At 50.9% G+C, this 15174-nt stretch overlaps 1 protein-coding gene across 2 annotated transcripts in view; it reads left to right on the plus strand.

Moving 5' to 3' along the window:
* ALPL (alkaline phosphatase, biomineralization associated) overlaps nt 1-15174 on the plus strand; it is a 107049-nt gene that overhangs the window by 34036 nt on the left and 57839 nt on the right. For both annotated transcript variants that reach the window (XM_030537772.1, XM_030537771.1), the window contains exon 3: nt 11322-11441. In XM_030537772.1, coding sequence (XP_030393632.1) covers nt 11322-11441 — 120 coding nt within the window. The remainder of the gene's footprint in view (nt 1-11321; nt 11442-15174) is intronic.

Below are 15174 nucleotides of genomic sequence, written 5' to 3' on the forward strand. Positions count from 1 at the left end.
TCTAGGACGCTGCTAAGCACTAAGGGTTTAAAAAAGGCTGAGCAGCACATAAAGAAGAGACCTATTGTGCAGCAGGACAGCAAAGGATAAAACCAGCAAAGGAATAAACCTCATTTGTCAGCTAGGAAGAGGGGATCCTGAAGAATACAGGAGAAAACACTTAAAGAATGATATTCAGAAAGGATTCTTCTGTGATTGCATCTGAATTCACTTCCCAGGGCATTTTTGTCTGTTGGGGCAGAGGATCAGAGTCCTGGCTCAGCAGAGCACCTGCCAGTGGCATGTATGAGAATTCAGGCCCCAGTGCTTGGGGGTTCATGGCTAGTTCATGGCTCTGGGATTGGATCCTGGCCTGGGAGAGGCAACATAAATCAATGGCAGCAATTAATTGGAAAGTGCTGCCTGCAAGAGACTCTCTACTGGATCAGGGACTTGTGAAAGGAGAGAACGCAGGCTAGAGAAATGGGGACAGTCCTTGTTTCTGGGTAGGGGTACTAGAACAACTCTTATGTGTCATGCATCCGACAAAGTGGGTATTCACCCACAAAAGCTCATGTTCCAAAACGTCTGTTAGTCTATAAGGTGCCACAGGATTCTTTGCTGCTTTTACAGATCCAGACTAACACGGCTACCCTTCTGATACTTAACTTTTATAGTGGAAGCTATTGAACAACACTGTAAAGCATTTGGTTGCTATTGTTATTTCAAGCTGGGAGTGCTGCTGCAACCCTAGCAGCACCCCTAGCATGGGGTGGAGCCCAACGTGGGAAAAGGGGGTGGCATTGCTTGCCCTGGTGTGCTAAGGGGTAACATTACGAAGAGTGCTGCTCTCTGACCCACAAGGGGTCCACATCAGTGAATTAAAAACAGAGGCCGCCCCAGGTCTGAGAATTTTCTGGCTCTAGGCTTCAGGCAGCAAAGACTCTGTTGGTTTTTAAGGGGATACTAATGAAGAAGCCAGATCCAAACACTTCATGATCTTTGGCATGTGTGAGATCTGGACTGAAATCCCATGGCTTGAACCCCTATCTGGTTGGGAGCTGATAGTCTGAGCCAGCTAGGGCTGTCCACTCACCCACACTGGGAGGGTGACTAGGCCCAACAACAGCAATTCCAGGCCCCAGGGCAGAATAGTCAATGGGGGTCCCCCCCCCCCCCAAGCCCTGCCCATGGATGGCGTTGAGCGTGTTCTGACTGGTGCCCAGTGAGCTGCCTGCTGGGCATGTTCTTCTGGCACGGCCAGGGTTTCCACATGCCCACCCCGTAGGACTGCCAACTCTCTAATCGCACAAACCCAAAGACCATTGCCCCACCACCTGCCCCTTCCCTACCCTGAGACCACGCCCCTGTCCTGCCCCTTCTCCGGGGCCCTGCCCCCTGCTCACTCCATCCCCCCCACCCTCCAGCGCTCGTTCTCCCCCACCCTCACTCAATTTCACCAGGCTGGGGCAGGGGGTTGGGGTGCAGGCTCTGGGAGAGAGTTTGGGTGCCGGAGGGGGTGCAGGGTCGTGCTCTGGAAGGGAGTTTGGGTGTGGGCTCTGGAGGGGGCAGGGGGTTGGGGTACAAGAGGGGGCCAAGGGGTCAGCGCTTATCTTGGGGGCCCAGGAGGTATCCACGTTCCACTGCCCCCAGGGACCACCCCCACAGCTCTCATTTGCCAGGAACTACAGCCAGAGTCGGTGCTTGGGGTGGGGGCGGTGTGCACATACCTCAACCTGTGGTCCGTGGACTGTGTCTAAGAGGTCCATGAAAGATTTAAACTGAAAACTGACTGAACAGAAATCAGCTATAGACACAGATGATCCATTTCCAAAGGGGTCCTCACCTCCATTTGAAATTTTTTAGGGGTCTGCAAATGAAGAAAGGTTGAGAACCACCGTTTTAAATAAGTGGTGAGCCTTCTAGCGGTCCCACTGAATTTGTTTTCAAAGCTGCCAGAAAGCAAATTTGCTTTTATCCGGCCTTCTGAATTCAGGATGAAACGGGGATTTGGCTGTTTTTAGCCCCAGCCAGGAAAATCAGAGGCAATTCCTAGCTGAAAACCAGAGTGGAGGGTATGAACTGCACAGACCGATCCATTTTGGATCCTCCCTCATTTTGTTTGTGACAAGTTGCCAGATGCCCAGTGTGCCCAGTAGGGACGAGGGTCATAGAGTGAGAGAGGGTAATTCCCAGGGTATGTCCGGTGGCTGGCCAGCACCAAAGGAGCCCTGGCCCCGCCAGCCAAGCCTTTGCCCTATAGCCCAGCTTGTACTTCTTGATTCAGTTTTTCTCTGGTGGTGGAACGTAGAGCTGGCAGCATTAACTCCTTCCAGACTTGGAGTGGAGAACAATGGGTAGGCAATGGGACCAGCCTGGAGGAGGCTGGGAAACCACTGCAGGGCTGTGTAGCCCCAATCAGCTCTTCTTGCTGGACTCCCCCGGCCACCTAAGTGTTTGAGTTTTGTGATCCCCACTTCACGCAGGGATTCTCTGCATCATTGCTACCTTCCAGCCCCCACCATGATGACTTTTCTGGTCCAGGTGCGAATGAATCTCTAGTGGCTAGGAATAAGATTGTAGTCCTTTAAATAGTTTGCTAGTCCTCTTGTGGTCCCCACTGTGTTTGTGTTTTAGGAGCTGCCAGAAACCAGCCAGAGCAGCTGGATGTGTGTAGCTAGGCATGTTGTACTACTGATGCCAAACATTCAAAAGCTCGAGTCTGGCCCTGTAAAAATTGTGAGATTGGCTTAAAGCTTGATATTTAAAAAATATTCTTTGCCTTCTGTTTTTTTGTGCTTTCAGGTCACATTTGCTTCATGTTCAAACTTTTCCATGCAGCCAGGAGGGCTAGAAATTTGCTTGGTGTGGTGTGGTGGGTGGTGTTTTTTTTTAACAACTAAAAGCCAAGATTCTCATGCAGTACCAGGATTCCAGCAGCTGGGGCTTTAAGCCAAACACCCAAACCCAGAACTGGCAATGATGAATTAATGAATACTGTTATTTAGGACCCAGAAGTGCTGGATGCTTCCTTCACAGTGCTGTGGAAAGAGGAAAAAGCCCCAGCAGACTCTCCCTTAGGGTCTCTGTTCTTTGGTCAGAGATCAAAGGGCAGTCCATCCTTGGGACACCAGTCCCCAGGACTCTGAGTCAGCTCAGGGACAAGAAACTGGGACTTGATCCAAGAATCCTCTTCTGAGCTTCATTCCACAGGCTAGAAACCTCTCCTAGTCCCATGCACGATGCCCTAAACTCTGGAAAATGGCCAGTCCCCCGGTGACATCCCTGAATGGTGGCTGATTTCGTAAATTAATATACCATGGAGAAGGCTGTGCAGGCAGATGCTGCTGGCTTCTCAAAGACATGCAGAGAACACTTGTTACTTCTCATGTCTAGATCCAGGCCTGTGGAAGCAGGCTTTTGTTGCGGCTTTTTGTGGCTTGGTTCCTTCTGCTAAAGGATGAAGCACTGTGGTGACAGTTGGGGACTAGGAGTCAGGACCCCTAGATTATTCTTCGAGTGATTACTCATATTGATTCCAATCAGGTGTGTGTGCGCCATGTGCACAGTCATTGGAAAGTTTTTTTCCCTTAGCAGCTGTGGAGCCCCCCTAGAGTGGCGCCTTCATGGCGCTTGTGATGGAGTAGGGGCTGTCTGTGTGGGGAATGGGAGAGAGGAGGACTTTAGGGGATGGACCACACCGGAGCTGTAACCTGAGCTAGGGAAGGGAAGGGAAAGGTCAACACCTTTGCCCTGGAAGGAGGACAAAGGAAGGGAGTGGCAGGAGGGAAGCAGTTTGAGTTTGGGTTTGGGGCTGTGTGGGCGGAATTCAGGGTATCCTAGCTAGGATCCAAGTACCCTGAAAGCCCAGAAGGACTCGATGGAGGGGTCCTGACTGTGCCTGCAAGCTCTGCTGTAACCTGTGTTCCTGTTGTCCAATAAACCTTCTGTTTTATTGGCTGGCCGAGAGTCACTGTGGTCCCAGGAAGAGGGGTGCAGGACTGGACTCCCCACACTCCGTGACAGCGCTCAATATATGACCCTGTCTCCTCCGTTCCTTCTTACTACCAGTGACGGTTGTTGGAACTGTGGCTTCTTGCTCAGCAAGTTCTCCATGGTTCCTTGGCTCTTGTTTCTCTTACACCTTTTGTTTAGTTTAGTTTTATTTTAGTAGTAGTTTGTAGCAGTTGGGATGGGGGTTTACCCTTGGTCCCTACCACTTTTCCTTGGGAGGACTTACATGCCCAAGTCCCAGGGGTTTAAGCCCTGCTCCAAGCCCATGCCAATGGGTGACCCCCACCATGCTTGTCTCAAGTGTCTGGGAAAGGCTTACCAAGGATTTGCAAGGGTTTTGCTCTAGAACCAAAAAGGAGCGAAACTTTTGCCTTAAGCAGCTCCTTATGGAGGTGGCACTTAGACCTCAGCCTCCTCCGGCGTGGCAGAATCTGGCACCAAGTTCTTCAGTGTGTAGTGCCTTGGCGGCAGTGGTGGAAACAGCACCGTGGACAGACTCCACCAGAGACCTGCGGTACTGCTGCTCCCTGGCACCGAAACCACTGGGATTGACCCAGCATCTCTCCAATTCCCTGGTGCAGGGGAGGGACACAGACACTCAGGCCCCTGTGTCCAAGTCCAAGGAGGTCAAGGGCCTAGCTTTGTTTGGCTGTAAAGTGTACTCCACGCCGTGGCTTCAGCTCAGGACTGCCAACCAGCAGGCAATTCTGAGCCGCTGTAACGTCAACGCCTGTCAACTTGATGCTCAAGTTCAAGGAGCTTGTGCTGTCTGAGTCCAGAGAGGAGTTTGAGGCTATAGCAGAGGAAGAGAGGGCGGTGGCACAGACCTCTTTACAGGCCTCATTGGATGCAGCAGACTCGGTGGCACACACCTTGTCTTCAGGTATTGCCATGAGGTGCACCTCTTGGTTGCAAGCCTCGGGGCTACTGCCCAAGGTCCAGCAGACCATGCAAGACCTGCCTGTTGATGGGGCGGGCCTGTTCACGTAGCAGATTGACTTAGGCTATGCAGCTGAGAGAGACTCAAGGGCGACTCTGAAGTCCTTGGGTATGCACACCCCAGCAACCCAACACAAACATTTCAAGCCCCAGCAGCAGCAGCACTCCTACCCTCCTTGCCTGTGGCAGGACTTTTACAGATGGAGGAGCAGGAAGGGCAGAAGAAGGCCTTCCAACACCTCTTCTGGACAAGGTCAGGGCCCAACCAAACCATCATCAGGTTCCAAGCAGGCCTTTTGAAGGGATGCCTGAGGATGGTGCACCAGACTATTCCCTAGATCCTTCAGCACGCTTTTTGAATCGTTTGTCCCACTTCTACTAAGCCTGGTCCCAAATAACCTTGGACCGCTGGGTCCTCCACACAGTGGAAGCGGGATATTCTCTCCAGTTCTGCTCCTACCCCCATTCCCATCCCTCTTCAGGGACCCATCTCACGAGCAACTCCTTATCCAGGAGGTGCAGGCACTCCTCGCCATGGGAGCAGTGGAGGAAGTTCCTCAGGAGCTATGGGGCAAGGGATTCTACTCCCCACACATCTGTGACGTTCCCCTCTGGTGTTATCCGGACCGGTGATCTGCTAGGCCACTCCACTCCTTGACTCTGGGAGCCAGCCTGACCCTGCTCTGCTGTGAGAAACCTCCCCCCCCACCCCCCGGGCTGTTCACACACAACCTCTGGCATGTAAGCTGCTCCTAGCTACTTGCTGCCAAATGACACTAGCCAATAGCTTCAGTCTCCCTAAGAACCTCCGTCTTGCAGTGTCAAGTGGGTATAACTGGACACTGCAAGCTTATATAAGTTAATCAATTTAACAAAATATCAGAGGGGTAGCCATGTTAGTCTGGATCTGTAAAAGCAGCAAAGAGTCCTGTGGCACCTTATAGACTAACAGACGTATTTGGAGCATGAGCTTTCGTGGGTGAATACCCACTTCGTCGGATCCATGTAATGGAAATTTCCAGAGGCTGGAGTAATATAATATGCAAGCAAGAATCAGACTGGAGATAGAGGTTAGTTCAGTCAGGGAGGCTGAGGCCCTCTTCTAGCAGTTGTGGTGTGAACACCAAGGGAGGAGAAACTGCTTTGACTGTGAATGGCTAGCCAACTACAAAAGCAGTTTGTAGGCCTCATCCTCCCTGATTGAACTAACCTTGTTATCTCCAGCCTGATTCTTGCTTGCATATGTATTCCTGCCTCTGGAAATTTCCATTACATGCATCCGATGAACTGGATATTCACCCACGAAAGCTCATGCTCCAATATGTCTATTAGTCTATAAGGTGCCAGAGGACTCTGCCAATTTAACAAAGCCATTGAGAGGTACCAGCCTTGTTATCCCCAGGGGAGTCTCTGAGCCACTTCAAACCAAATGCACTGCTTCAGGTAGAATAAACTAACAGATTTATTAACTATAAAGAGAGATTTTAAGTCAAAGCATAACAGGTCAGAGTGGTTACCAAAATAAAATATAAGCATGCAGTCTAAATTCTCAACCCTATTAGACTGGGCAGCAACTAGATTAACCAGTTTTTCTCACTCCACTGGATATTGTAGTCCTTAATATACAGGTTTGTCCTTTAAACCTGGGCCAATCTCCTGTGTTGGAGTGTAGTGAGGTGGCCTAGCTCCCAGATGCCCCAGAGAATGACAAGCCCCTCTGGATGCCTAAGTGGGTGGAGCCACTGGAGCCTGTGCCCACCCCCCAGAGGTCAAAGCGCAGGACAGGAAGTATAAAAGCCCAGCCCCAGGGCTCAGAAGGGGCTGGGCCACCGGAGAGGCCAGACGCTGGTGCCCTAGCTCCTGTTGCCTGTGAGCGACCTGAGGACTGGCCATACCTGTGGAGGCTGGATGCCAACCAGAGGCCGGAGAAGCTAGTAGGGACCCAGAGGAGCTGCCCAGCTTACCACTCATGGAGTACCCCGAGGAGCCCATGGTGCTTGATGCCGTGGAGGATGCTGACCGGATGCAGGTACTGCTAGAGCAGGAGTTCGGAAGTAGCCCGGGGGCAGCCGACTGTAGTCTGGCTGCAGCACACCGAGAGCTGATGTCAGGGTGTTGTGGCCAGGATCCCCACTGACACAGCAGCAGGTCGCCTGCCACTGCTAGGGCCCCGGGCTGGGACACAGAGGAGTGGGCGGGCCTGCGTCCCCCCTGCCACCCCATGCATGGGTGGCCATCTCCCCCTCACCCCGATGCTCAGGACCAGGAGCCTGGGCTTGGTATTGAACTCTGTGCTCAGCCCCTGCCTGAGCCCTGAACTGTTTGTTTGCTGCCCTGACCCGACCCAGGGCCTGGGCTTGTTACTGAACTCTCTGCTCAGCCCCTGCCTGAGGGCCTGAGCCCTGGACTACTTCCTGCCACACCAGGCTAATGCCCCGACTCACCAGACTTGTGTAGTGAGGCGGCCTGGCCCCTTGCCCCAACAGCATGCGTTTACATGGAGTCTTGTCGTCTTCTCAGTGTCTTGGTTGCTTGCAGCATAGATGTGGGCAGCAGAAGAGCCCAGTATGTGTCCGCTCTGCCTGTTTTATATCCCCAGTCCATGTGCTTGTAGAACACAAGTCCAGGCATGTCTGGGGCATTGCTGACTCTCTCACAGCAAGGTTGAGCAATTCCCCTGGCAGGTGAGTCACTGCATTGTAGCTCCCTTGCTGGACAATGGTTGTTGATGATGGGTTGTTTCACACCCTGCCCGGGTGTTGGTTACTTTCCTTGCTGTTGCCTCTGGGGACCTAATATTTGGCGGATTCCCCAACTCACAGCATGTTTTAGTGACAACCATGCTCCACAATTCTCATAACTTCGTATGCATTAATGATATACATCTCTGTGGATCAAGAAATGACTTTCAGCAGATCATAACCTTTCCCCTGATATCTTACAAGGCATGCTTTATATGTAAGATCAAGATTATATACAGATGAGGAATATGGGGGATACAGCATGCTCCCCCGAGGTACAGAATGTCACAACTTCCTAATTCCCAAGGCCAAGGAGGGTGGGGTCTCAGACCCATCCTAGAACTGCATGGGCTCAACAAATTCATGATGAAGTTGAAGTTTCATATGGTCTCTGTAGGCACCATTTTTCCCTCCCTGGATCCGGGAGACTGGTATGCCGCCATTGACATGAAGGATGCATACTTCCAATACAGTGATTTGTCCCGCACACTGGTGCTTCCTATGCTTTGTGGTCAATCATGAACATTATTAATTCGCAGTCCTTCCTTTCAGCCTCTCAACAGCCCCCCCCGAGTGTTCACCAAGTACATGTTGGTCATGGCTGCTTTTGTCCATCGACAGCAGGTGAGGTCTACCCCTACCTTGGCAATGGGCTGCTCAGGGGCTGCACCAGAGGACAGGTGCAGTCCCAAATCTGCGTGGTCAGGTGCACATTCGAGCAGCTGGGTCTCCTCCTCACCTGAAAAAGTGAACCCTGGAACTAACTCAGAGAATAGAATTCACTGGGACAGTGTTAGGCTCGGTTCAGGTGCAGGCCCTTCTACCAGAGTCCTGATTCCACACCATCACGGATCTCATTCAAAGTCTCCAGCAATTCCCAACTTCCACAACAACGGGGTGCCTGAGTCTCCTTGGCCACATGGCTTCTTGCACTTACGTGACCCAGCATGCCAGGCTCTGGCTCAGACCATTGTAGATATGGCTCACCTTGGCCTACCGCCTGGGGTGTAACAGCTTGAATTCAGTGGTCATGGTACCAGGGCAGGTCTTTACATCACTTCGCTGGTGGCTTGACCCCCGGGCGGTGTGCGGAGGAGTTCCCTTCCGCAACCCTCAATCTCCCTTATCCCTGGCTACAGACGTGTCAGTTATGGGATGGGGGGGGACGTATCTGGGAGACCTCCAGAGACAGGGCCTGTGGTCACAGGATGAGCTCTCCCTCCATATCAATGTCAGGGAGATGAGGGCTGTGCTGCTTGCTTTCCAGGCCAGACTACATGGGCAGTGTGTAGCAATTCTAATGGACAACACCACCCCCATGTTTTACATCCACAAGCAAGGGGGAGCCCATTCATCCACACTGTGCCAGGAGACTCTTTGGCTGTGGGAATTCTGCATAGTTCACTCCATTCACCTGGAAGCATCCTTTCTACCAGGAGTTCAGAACACGTTGGCAGACCGCTTCAGCAAGTCCTGCATACTTACAAGTGGTCCATCTGGCCAGATGTCATACACCCTCGTTTTACAAAGGTGGGGGTTTCCCCAAGTCTACCTGTTTGCCACCCTCCACAGCAGGAAGTGCCCAATGTTCTGCTCCTTCCAGGGTGGCAGCCCGGGATCCCTCACAGATGCATTCCTGCTACCCTGGAGAGGTCGCCTGCTCTATGCCTTTCCCCATTCCCTCTTATGCACAAGGCCCTGCTCAAAGTCCGCAGGGAGGGGGCAAAGGTTATTCTGATAGCTCCAGTAGTGTGGTGTACCAGTGCTGGTGAGGCCACGCTGGAGCTGTCAGTGGACATATCAGTCACGTTGCCTCTCCTCCCCGACTGACTTACTCAGGACCACAGTCGCCTCTGTCATCCCGACCTGTGGTCCCTCCCCCTCACAGTTTAGAAGCTTCATAGCTGAACCCCATGGAACTTCTGTGCTCAGAACAAATAAGGGAGGTCCTCCTAGGCAATACCTCCTGCATCTGAAACAACAAGGCCTGGTGGCACCCTCCATAAGGGTACACTTTGCTGCTATCTCGGCCTTCCACCTGGGTGTATCTGATTACTTGGTCTTCACCAACCCTATGGTTGGTTGCTTCCTCAAAGGTTTGCACTGCCTATATCCTCAGATCCGGCAGCCTGTCCCTGTGTGGGACTTTAACCTGGTCCTTTCACAGCTCATTTGGGAGAAGGAGGGGGGGCATTCAATCCATTGGCAACTTGCTCCCTCCTGTATCTGTCTTGGAAGACAGCTTTCCTGGTCGTCATGTCTGTGAGAAGGGTGTCTGAGCTAAAGGCCCTCACCTCTGAACCGCCTTACACTGTTTTCCGCAAGGATAAGGTGCAACTCAGGCTGCACCTGGCCTTTCTCCCCAAGGTGGTGTCACATTTCCACACCAGCCAGGACATTTTCCTACTCGTCTTTTACCCGAAGCCTCATGCCAGTACCCGAGAGTAGCGGCTACACTCCCTCGATGTTCGGCAAGCACTACCTTTCCCCATTGAGCGCACTAAGTCATTCAGAAAATCGACCAACCTATTTGTAGCGGTGGTGGACTGGATGAAAGGCCTCCTGATCTAATCTCAAAGAATATCCTCCTGGATCGCGTCTTGTATCCGCATGTGTTTGTGAACTGGCCAAAGTGCTGATCCCAGCTCTCACGGCACACTCCACAAGGGCCCAGGCCTCATCAGCGGTGTTCCTGGCCCTGGTCCTGATCCAAGATATCTGCAGGGCAGCAACTTGGTTCTCGATACATAACTTCATCTCTCACTACGCCACCGTCCAGCACGCCAGGGATGACGCAGCCTTCGGTAGAGTGGCGCTGCAATCAGCGTTCCATTAACTCCACCTCTACCACCTGGGTAAGGCTTGGGAGTCACCTAACTGGAATCGATGCGAGCAATCACTCAAAGAAGAAAAGATGGTTGCTCACCTCTCAACTGTTCTTTGAGATGCATTGCTCATATCCATTCCAAACCCGCCCACCTTCCCCTCTCTCGGCATAGCCGGCAAGAAGGAACTGAGGAAGCGCAGGGTCATATATTGAGCACCATGAAGACGCCATGAAGCTGTGGAGCACCATGAAGAGGGCTCCACAGCTTACCCGACGGGTGCTGCTAAGGGAAAAACTTTCCAACAACTGTGCACGTGGTGTGCACACACCTAATTGGAATGGATGCGAGCAAAACATCTTGAAGAACAACAGTTATGAGAGGTGAGTAATCAATGGGTTTTTTGTTTGTTTTCTGGTTCTGCCTGATTTGCTGTGTCACCATGGGGCAAATTACTTAGGTCAAACTTTCAGAAGTGCCCATAATTCAGGGCACATGAGGATTTGATTGAGATAAAAAAAAAAATGTTCTGAGTGTCATGTTCAGGGCTACTGCCCACGTAGTCCCCCTCTATAATCCCAGCCAGGCTGTCCACTCTGGCTCCTCTTGGGCACAGGGACTCTCTTGTTGCTGTAGTTAGTGCACCTCTCCAGTGGAAGCCTTCTGTCAAACCGTGTGCACTGGGAGTTGCATCGGCTCTGTCACTCTAAGGGGTGGATTTTTCACACCTGGAACGATGTTTGAGTTGACCAAACTCTGCAGTGTAGACCTGACTTTTCTCTCTGGCCACTGTGCTCTAACCCTGCTGCGGCTCTGTTTTCAGAGAAGGAGAAGAATCCACAGTACTGGAGGAATCAGGCTCAGCAGACACTGAAAACTGCCCTGAAGCTACAGCAGCTCAACACCAATGTGGCCAAGAACATCATCTTATTTCTTGGAGATGGTGAGTGCTTTTCTCCACTGCCTGAGCAGTGAACGTGGGGCTGGAGTGAGTGGCCTGTGTTAACCCAAGTGCCTCAGGAGAGGTGGTTGGGTCAGTTTGGGTTGGGAGCTGTCCAGATCCAGAAATTGAGGGCGGTGATATTGCCATCAAGCTTTCTGGTGAGATTTCCTGTAATTCTCCTAGTCGGACGTTCATAAATCCCAGTAAATTCTACCTGAGTCCTCCGCTGGCTGGGACTGCACTGGTCTGTGGCCCAGATCCACAATGGGAGTTAGCCTGAACACTGTAGGGGGTCTGGGCCTCTCTCCCTGACATTACCCACTCTGGCTAACACTGGCTCCCTAGTGGTAACTGTGTCAGTGTGGTGGTGGAGGAGCAGTAGTATGTCTGGGCTGGAGTAAGGAAGCTGGAGGTGGCAACTCCCTGTCCTTTGCTTAAAGCAGAAAGGGGTCCTCCTTCCTCACCTGGCCTAGGTAAGGACCACCGAACTATGTCATAGACCCTAGACACAAATCACTTGGCTCAACCACAGGGGCTATGCTTGTAGCCCTGCTAGAATTGCAGAGCTCTGAGTGGCTGTGGAGTGCAGCGCAATGATAGCTGTGCTGATGTTGCACTCACCGTAATGTCACACTGTCAAACATTCACCACCAGTGGGAGGCATTATGTCATCAGAGTAACTCCTTGTAGGGGACTGCGGAAGACTGTGTCACGGCCTAGCTAGGGTATTTCCGCTTTCTCGGCGGCCTTGTGGAAAGCCCCTGCTTGCTAAGTGGCCGGTTGTTGTAGGACACGGCATGCCAGTTATAACTTGCTTTTAACTGGTTAAAACTAGCTTGTATGGCCTTAGGCCAAAGGGCGTACACCGCTCATGAACAGTCCCTGGCCTTCGCCCAAGGGGCGGACATAGCCTGTGAGAAGTCCCTTTTTGCACATGTATGAGTTGCTTTTGTATTGTGCCTATATAGCTGTATGCTCCTGGTCCCGCCTTTGGACTCCAACCCAGGCCGAGCTAAACTTCGGTGCTGGGTTCCCCGCCAAAGTGACAGCAACGCCCGGGGTCCCCGTTGCGAATGTGTCACTTTACCTTCATTAAAGCCAAATAACTCAGTGTGTGTGGGCCTCGTTCTTGCAGAGCATCCAAGCACGTTACATTCCCATTGGCTGACCTGACCCCCGTCCTGCCAGCTTTTGAAAGCCGTATTACCCAAATGTACCCTTTCCCAGGTATCACATGGATGCTTTTCCACCACCCTCCCGGAGTTCAGTGACCCAGATTGAGTTGGAGTTGGCCCTGCTTTGAGCAGGGGGTTGGACTAGATGACCTCCTGCAGTCTCTTCCAACCCTAATCTATGATCGTTTGAGTCACAATGCTGGCTGAAGTTGGAACGGAAAGGTTGATTCCAGAGATGCTGGGAACCATTGGGTTCCCAAAAGCCAATCCTGTTACCACCAACAGTAGGGCTGGGGTATCAAGTTTATCTAACCTTTCAGTTAGCTACCATGCGGTTAGACAGCCCGGGAAAGCCTGGTTCAGAAGGAACCAGTGCCAGCATGCCATGCCCCAGGCACTGACAGGGACAGCTGTTCCCATTTAGACCCATGCTTGGGAATATTTTTCTGCGGTCTTGATGTAAGACGTGGGGTTTTTTCTAATAAAACAAGAAAGAAAAATCCAAAATATCAAGTCTGCTCCATAATTGCACTGTCAAGAGTAAAATTTTCAAAAGCATCTAAGTCCCATTTTTCAGAAGTCATTTGGGCTATTAGGAGCCCACATTTCTATTGAATTAGATTTAGGCTCCTATGTTAAGTAGACTCTTTTAAAAATGTTACCATAAGTCACTGTAATGTGCTAGGTCCCAGGTCTTTACTTGGTCCATCTCTCTGAGCATCATGGAAGTTTAGTGTCAAGTATCAGATGGGTAGCGGTGTTAGTCTGGATCTGTAAAAGCAGCAAAGAATTGTGGCATCTTATAGACTAACAGACGTTTTGGAGCATGAGCTTTCGTGGGTGAATACCCACTTCCTCAGATGCATGTAGCAGAAATTTCCAGGGGCAGGTATATATATGCAAGCAAGCTAGAGATAATGAGGTTAGTTCAATCAGGGAGGGTGAGGCCCTGTTCTAGCAGTTGAGGTGTGAAAACCAAGGGAGGAGAAACTGGTTTTGTAGTTGGCAAGCCATTCACAGTCTTTGTTTAATCCTAAACTGATGGTGTCAAATTTGCAGATGAATTGAAGCTGAGCAGTTTCTTTCAAGTCTGCCCCTGAAGGTTTTTTTTTGTTTTTTTTGTTTTTGTTTTTTTTTGCTGCAGGATGGCCACCTTAAGGTCCGCTATTGTGTGGCCAGGGAGGTTGAAGTGTTCTCCTACAGGTTTTTGTATATTGCCATTCCTAATATCTGATTTGTGTGCATTTATCCTTTTCCATAGAGACAGTCTCTATGGAAAAGAATAAATGGACACAAATCAGATATTAGGAATGGCAATCTCCTACAGGTTTTTGTATAACGCTTCAACCTCCCTGGCCACACAATAGCGGACCTTAAGGTGGCCATCTTGCAGCAAAAAAAAAACTTCAGTACCAGACTTGAAAGAGAAACTGCTGAGCTTCAGTTCATCTGCAATTTTGACACCATCATTTTAGGATTAAACAAAGACTGTGAATGGCTTGCCAGCTACAAAACCAGTTTCTCCTCCCTTGGTTTTCACACCTCAACTGCTAGAACAAGGCCTCATCCTCCCTGATTGAACTAACCTCATTATCTGTAGCTTGTGTGTGTGTGTGTGTGTGTGTGTGTGTGTGTGTGCACGCGCGTGTGTATACACACACATATGCCCCTGGAAATGTCTGCTACATGCATCTGATGAAGTGGGTATTCACCCACGAAAGCTCATGCTCCAAAACGTCTGTTAGTCTGTAAGGTGCCACAGGATTCTTTGCTGCTTTTATGGAAGTTAGTGGGCATCCGTGGTGCAGCTTGCAGATTCAGAGCTCATGGTTATAAAAGAAATGCCAGCTATAAAAATGTCACTGAGCTACCAAAAGAATGAAGGTGAATGCAGCAACAGAGTTTATATTACAAGAGCACCCATTGCAGATAGAAGATGGGAGAGCAAACAGACACAGAAGGGTATGTCTACACAGCCTGCCTCTGAGCCCAGGTCAACAGAATTGGGCTTGTGCTACCACATTAGAAATAGCTGTGTAGACGTTCAGCTCGGATGGAGCTCATTCTCTGAAGTCTAAGGAGGGAGGAGGTCTACAAAACTATTTTTTTAGCACCATAGCACAAGCCCTTGTCTGTGGTGTGGTCTTGGAGGCTCGCTGCTGTGCGGTGCCACTAGCTGTGTAGATGTACCCAAGGTCACAGAACATGTCAATGGCAGAGCCAGGAATAAAATCCCTTGTGCCTGATTCCTAATCCAGTGCCTTGTCCCCTAGACCAGGAATAGGTCCTCTTGCCTACCAGAACAGTTAGATGAGAGCAGCTCCCTTGCTCTTCTTAGTCCTGTGTGACCGGTTCTCTAAGAAACTGTCCCAGTGTGGAGATTTCCAGGGACTCTTTGAAGCTGAGAGTTGGTCACTGGAGAAAGCTGATGCCCATCTTCTGTGCGTCCTCACGTTGAAGAAGGGCCTTATATCAGTTTTGTCTGAACCTACACAGGAAGAGAGGAAGCACCTAATACCCCAAAGTCTTTGACGAACTGGAACCATATATTGCTAACG

This window comes from Gopherus evgoodei, chromosome 18 (assembly GCF_007399415.2).
Source record: "Gopherus evgoodei ecotype Sinaloan lineage chromosome 18, rGopEvg1_v1.p, whole genome shotgun sequence".
In the NCBI taxonomy this organism is placed as follows: domain Eukaryota; kingdom Metazoa; phylum Chordata; order Testudines; family Testudinidae; genus Gopherus; species Gopherus evgoodei.